The 6,723-nt window shown below is 42.3% G+C and overlaps 1 protein-coding gene across 1 annotated transcript in view; it reads left to right on the top strand.

Annotated features, from left to right (window-relative positions):
* Nucleotides 1-323: 323 nt before the first annotated feature.
* LOC147724109 (maternal DNA replication licensing factor mcm3-like) overlaps nucleotides 324-6,723 on the top strand; it is a 255,037-nt gene continuing 248,637 nt past the window's right edge. Inside the window, exons 1-3 of the mRNA XM_086966949.1 lie at nucleotides 324-586; nucleotides 1,139-1,251; nucleotides 5,291-5,499. Coding sequence (XP_086823075.1) covers nucleotides 512-586; nucleotides 1,139-1,251; nucleotides 5,291-5,499 — 397 coding nt within the window. The 5' untranslated portion in view covers nucleotides 324-511. The remainder of the gene's footprint in view (nucleotides 587-1,138; nucleotides 1,252-5,290; nucleotides 5,500-6,723) is intronic.

The raw sequence follows: 6,723 nt of genomic DNA, 5'->3' as shown, positions 1-6,723 counted from the left end.
GAAACTGCAGTACCCAGAATTCAAATCAATGTTGAATGGAAAAAAAGACCTGGATAATGGGGGGTGGGGGCGATATATCCTCTTTCCTATGGACACTGAGCAGCCAAGTAATACTTACGTGCCAGGCTGATACTTAGCTATGGGTGGATACCCAAAAGTAAGAACCGTTTGAACTTGGGGGAAAAATAATTCACAGAGTGTGACTGGCTCAAATACGTGAGCTAACACACCCAAGGATTGAAACGTATGGCGTTTGCACGGTGTGCCTCTGGAATAGCAACATAGAAAATATAAGTCCCAGAATGCAAAACCGCAGTGGATACAAAGCAAGGAACGAAAAGGCGGTGTGATCCAGGTGCACAACGGCCAATTAGCAGTGTTGAAGCCCCGTTCACCTCAAAAGCACGCGCAACCCACCAACAACATTAGAGCGTGGTTACGTCCTCACGTTCACCTTGAGCATTTGGGACCGGTTTGCAAGGAGTGGCTGTTTTTGTCGTGTTCGTTTACAATGGATGTGGTGGGCTTTGACGACCAGGAGCTCCGGGAAGCTCAGCGGGAGTACCTGGACTTTCTCGATGATGATGTACGGCCGATGTCCTTGAAGCGAATAATTAATTACCCTTTATTCTGCCGGGCGCCCAACTGTGTTCTGGTTCCCCTCGTTGACTAGGAAGTGGGGCAGAGTAGAGTGTCTTGGTGCTGCGTTGTATATGGCTCGCGCGTATTTGCGTTTCTCGGTGCTTGTTTGGGGGTTCAAAGCGTGCTGGGATCATTGAAATTAGACAGGGTTTTTTTTTCTGCGGCTCCATTTAAATGTACCATAGCAAAGACATCACGGGCCCCAAGACGAATAGTTATAAATGTCCAGCCTGTTCCAGGGGTTCAAATGTGACTGGGTACCGCTGCACCACCTGTTGCTATATTTAGCCACGCACCCGACCATTTAAGGGGGGGGGGGGACAAAAAAATACGCACAGTCCATCTGTTCTGTTAAAAAGAGAGCTGCGGTGGGTCCTTTGGTCTTCAAATAATAATTGCGCTTATAAGCCAGCTTCTGCCCTAATCATAAAGCACGTGGTGTTAATGACCGCTCCTGAACCCCTGTTGCTGCTGACGGCGCTCCTTCTTTCCACAGCAAGACCAGGGCGTGTATCATGGCAAGGTCCGGGATATGATCAGCGAGAACCAGCACCGGCTGATTGTCAACATGAACGACCTGCGGCGCAAGAGCGAGGCCAGGGCCAACCGGTGAGGGCCGCTGCACCCAGCTGTTTCACGATAGAACTTCTGGTGACGTTGTACTCGATGCTTGAGTTAACTTTTTGAAAATGCTTCGTTTCGCCTGTTACATTATTAATTCTCAACCTGCCTGTCCCCAGCGTGAGTGCAAAGGCTGAAGAGGGCTAACCTGACATGCATTGGTTTCATATCCCCTCTTTAACGTGTAAAGTGGTTTTGTATCTAAATGGGCTGGGTGCGTTACAAATTTGTTAAAGGATTGTTTGTGTGTGTGTTTTTTCCCTATATATATATATATATATATATTTTAATGTTTTTTTATTCATGGACATTTATTGGCGAATATGTTCTAAAAAGCAGGTGCCTAGACGGGTCTCTATCGGGCTCCTGCTCCATTTTTGCCCTCACCTTCGGTGAAAAAAAAATATTACCCGCAGCAGTGCCAACCTTCACTGACTCTGATGTAACTTCAAAGAGACTTGTTATAGTTCTTTCACACAAATAATTTTAGAACTGAACCATTTTCAATATTATATTCAACCAAGTCATAGTTGCTGCGTTTTTTTTTTTTTTTTTTTTTTTTTACATTTTATGTAACTAACCACCATTGACAAAGCCAAAAGCCCTGGCTTGTTGTAGGTGTAATCTATTATAAAAGTGGATGCAATGACACACAGCAAAATAACCAGTTAGGGGCACGCCATGCTAAGCAGAATTTTAGCTTACTTGTTTTAAAGCAACGCCCTTAATTAAACCAGACTCTCCCCTTGGAAAGACCCCAGTTTTTTTCATCCCACTTAAAGACCTACCTTTACACACTATCTGTGGGATCGTGAGGCTGCGTTGTTTTCGGGTCCGGCACAGGAGGCTGGTTAGACCTGGGAGCATTTGTACAATATGGACCGTTCAATTGAGGGTGGGTTATATATCTAATACACTTTCTACCTCATATCTCGCCATACTTGACGGCCACATTTTAATACTGGCTTAAGAGTTAAATCTGGCGGATTTTGTGTATTTCAAATGGAACTTTATAAACCATTGTGGGGAAACATTGGTCAAAATTAATATTTTGTAGTTATATGAAGACTCCCATTGTCCCTTAGGAAAGTTTGGAAAAATTGGCTCATTTTAGTATATTTGGGCGAGTAGCATTGCTTAAAACACAATAGGATATAAACTGAATTTTATTTGAAAGTTTCTTTTCAAGAAGTGTACAAAGCAAAGACATGGGGCACTTGGGGCAATAGCAGTGAACAAAACATTACTGGGTGTGAGGAAAAAGCCCAAAAGCCACATATTTCAAAATATTCTCGGAAAAGAGGAGCGTTCATAAGTTTGTCTATATAAGTGAGGATCGGCTTGAACATTCAGCCATATGTCGTCAGCAATATAACTGAGGCATAGTAGTGAAGATTCCATGCAACAGGGAAGAGGTACATCTATCTATATGAAGCGAACTTCTTGGCCATGGGTGCAATGGTAGCAAGAAACCATGGGGATATGTACAACAGAAGGGCTGGAGTGAGGCGTTAACCATCATGGCTTAACGCCCTTTCTCGGCAACTTCAGAAACGCAAGGCTTCACCATGTTTACAACAATATGGTGCAGCCCTGAGTTTCCCCCGGTGCTTGTGCTACACTTAGCAGTGTAGCGCCATCGCAGGCCCCCTTGCACCATAGTGCAAGGTTGTCTGCGTGCAGGGGAGGATTGTTTGTGTGTGTGTGTGTACGAAGGTGTCCCTTCCTGCACATAAATAATCCTAAAATGACATTTTGTCATTTCTATGTGTGCTGCTTAATGGAGCACACACGGAAGTCACAAAATGTCATTTTAAAAAAAAGATTGTTAATTTGCAGAGAGGGGGACCTTCCTGTACGTAAACAATACAAGGCTTTTTGCTTTTTCCATGTGCGCTGCACAAGGTAGTACACATGGAAAAAGCAAAAACAAGCAGAAATATAGCATTTCTGTCTTTCGCCAAATTAATCGTCTTAATTTTGGTGCGGTCTCCTATTTACGCTGCCCTTATTAATAGGGGGCAGTGTCAAAATCAATGGGTGTTTCAGTGGAACACCGACTGCAACACCCAATGCCCACCCCTTTCACGCTAAGCATAGCGTTAAAGGGGGCCTTATTCACACAGCAGAGTTAAGCCAAGTGAAGTGGCTTAACGCTGCCTTGTAAATAAGGCAAAGACCCTCTCACCACGGAAACGCCACAAAAATTGATGTTGCCGTGGCGATAGGGGCTTGTACATATGCCCCATATTTCTAGCCCTGGCTCTCCTTTTAACACAGTACGTGCAGAGGGTTGAAGTGTGCTTCAGTTACAACATTTGGAGTAGCCTGCAGATGACCATTCTAAAATGAAATACAAGTGCCAAGACCTGAAGCGTTTCTTACAGCAAACGCCAGTAATGTGCAGCGATTGAAACATAGGCTTTGAGAGGCAACTTAAACAAACTTTCAAGTTTTAAGAGCGCAAATACTGGACATAAGCACATGAATTGAGAGGAGATCTTTGAGTTTTCGATCCTTTTATTGCTGATATTTTTAACAATGAGCCAATACAGCCAACGCGTTTCACCCGTGACGGGATTCTTCAGGGCATCCAAAAAGTAGAAGAGCTCTTCTGGAAAATAGTTGTCAATTTCAGTGTCAGTAATGAAGAGAGGAGAACTACAAGCTTTATATGTCGACGATTATAAAGATGGTCCAATGTTTGGCAAAGAGTTTTGAAAAAGTGATGTTCCTTCAATGGAGAGCTGTTTTGGCAAGAGTAAAGCCCAAACAGCGCTAATGATGTTGAGCTGTCATCCACATCCTAGAAGGGACCGGTGTCTTTTTAAGCATTCGAACGCAGTAAATTCCATTCAGACGTCAGCACCACAATGTGCAGAGATGTATATTTAGGAGGGGTCATTAGAGGTGTTACCCCCACCCCCCACCCCAAAATAAATGCATTTTGTGATAAATAGTTGCGTACAGGTGCTTTCAGTCAGGTATGGTGAGATGTTTGTTGGATTTTACAGGAATTTCTACACACACTTAAACACGCACACACACGCACACACACACACACACACACCCACACACACACTCCAAAGAGAATGCAAAATTCGTTGGTTATTTCACAAAACCTGTTTTCTCTCACTCAGTACCCCTATCAATGCACATTACTTTCCCTTTTCACTGCCCATTAAGCCTTTCTCATGCCCCCTGCTTGTCATAATGTATTTTAATATTATGGGATATATTTACCAAGATGTTGTGCTGTTTGCATCACAAAAGTGACACACATCGGCTCATAATCTCTTTATGTATTTATTTTTTTAAACCAAATTTACTTTACTGCGCAGAACTTGTTTTGCGCTGGAAATTGACTTCAAAGTATGCACATAACACTGCTTTTGTATGCACATAACACTGCTTTTGTATTCCGTAGGGCCAAAGTTGGGGGGAGAGGGAGAGTTCATGGGTGTACCTATTCAACGACCCTGGTTTTTGACGCAAAACCCTATTTACAAAAATTGAGTTTTGCGTAAAAATTTTTTTTAATACACCCATATCAAATAGGCACTATCACAGAGAAATGTTTTTTATTCTTTCTTTTATGACTTAACGTGTGTGCTGCACAGCACAACAAAGATACAAAGTGGTAAACATTTTAAAGTTAATCTAAGCATTCTATTTTGTATAGAAGGGTACCCTTTCAGTACAAAACCTATACTAGACTCCCCAGCCCCCCTTGCACTATGGTGCAAAGATGTGTGCATGCTGCACGGCTACCTGATTGTGCACTGGCGCTAGGGAGAGAGAGAGCGTGCCATTTCTCTCTAAATATGGTGCTCTCCTGCTCTCTCCTTCTCTTGGAGGCGTGTAAAGAGGCTGCTCATTTATGTAGCAATGTATAATAGTGTGGTGATGGGGACAAAGCAGTATTGTTGGATTAACCAGGGATGTTTGGGAGTTGGCAGGGCTTGGCACTAGAAACTGATCAGTTTCCAATTGAGTAATGAAGTGAACATTTTTGTTCCTTTTCCAGATTATTAAACGATTCATTTGGAGAAGTGATTGCTTTCCAAAGAGCACTGAAAGATATGGTTAGCTCAATTGATGCAACTTATTCCAAACAGTTTGAGGAGTTCAGCGTTGGATTTGAAGGAAGCTTTGGAACAAAGCACGTTTCGCCTCGTACCCTTGGTGCCCACTTTCTTGGTAACCTGCTCTGTGTAGAAGGCATTGTAACAAAATGTGAGTATCCTGTCCTGAGTGCCAGGGCCTTCATGCGAGAATTCATTTATTGTTTACACTTATTTATTAATTTTTAAATGTAATAGATGTTACGCGTGCACATATCAATGATAAACACATACAGGTCACAATGACATGGCTAGGATAGCGGTACGTTTTCTGTGTGCACCATGTGGGGTGTAGGGTAGGAGGGGTGGACGGCGAGGGAAACTAGGAACGGGTAAGGGAGGGATGGTGAACAGGTATGTGAAGTTCTAACTGTTACCCAACTAAGTACTTTGTTGCCATTTAGTGCTTGCGCCCTACTCATGTACTGGACCAGTTTTTCTTGTAATTGGGTTGTCATTGTGGTGTAATTCATGATTCTGCCTAGCTGTATGTGAACAGGGCTGCATTTTATATTGGTGAACGTGTGCAGTAGGCATGGAGCTTTTGATAGCAGACTAATTGGCTTAATATATGTGTACTCGACCATCTTGTTTTCATTTTAGAAACCCCATTTTTTTAAGCATCCTTCAATCTAACCAGGCAGAGAAGGAAACATTTCAATTTCTCTGGTGCGTGTGTTGTAGCTGCACTGCAAAGGATGACTAACTTGAAAGACCAGTCTTGGAAGGGAAAAGTAGCATTAACGTTTGTAAAATTCTGCAAAAGGGCATTATTTATAATTTTTTGTAACCAAGCAGGAGCCAATCATAAATTACGCCCTCCTACCTCAATGGGATATAATTAGTGTTAGTCATTTAAGGACTGAGTGAGACACATGGTCCAGTTGCTAAGGGGAGATTGTGAGTTGATTAATTCGGACAGTTTACATAATGATAACACTAGGAATATGGGGAAACTATACCAGGTATGACGCTACTAAAGAATAGAAAACAAATACAGCATTATGCTCCAGATGTACAAAAATAATCGAATCGCAGTGAGAAAATTGCAGTTCCTAATGTACAAATGAATATATTTTAAAATAGCAGCTCCTAGTGGGGTTGCAAATCAACCTACCTCCATGAATATTAGAGAGAGGTCCCAATTTGTGACCCACTAAGAATTGCTGCTATGACCAGGATGGTGTCCTGCTGAGGTCAGCAGACCACAATGTCTTGGATTACTTTTATAAATAAAGCACATTTTAGTTTTTAAATACAGCACATGTTCCTTCCAAAAAACAAAACCGGATGCATTTAAAAAACACAAACTTTTTTCATTTCTAAAGAGTTTGCC

The sequence above is a fragment of the Lissotriton vulgaris genome, chromosome 4_1 (genome assembly GCF_964263255.1).
Source record: "Lissotriton vulgaris chromosome 4_1, aLisVul1.2, whole genome shotgun sequence".
Lineage (NCBI taxonomy): Eukaryota > Metazoa > Chordata > Amphibia > Caudata > Salamandridae > Lissotriton > Lissotriton vulgaris.
This window is presented reverse-complemented; position numbering and strand designations above follow the sequence as displayed.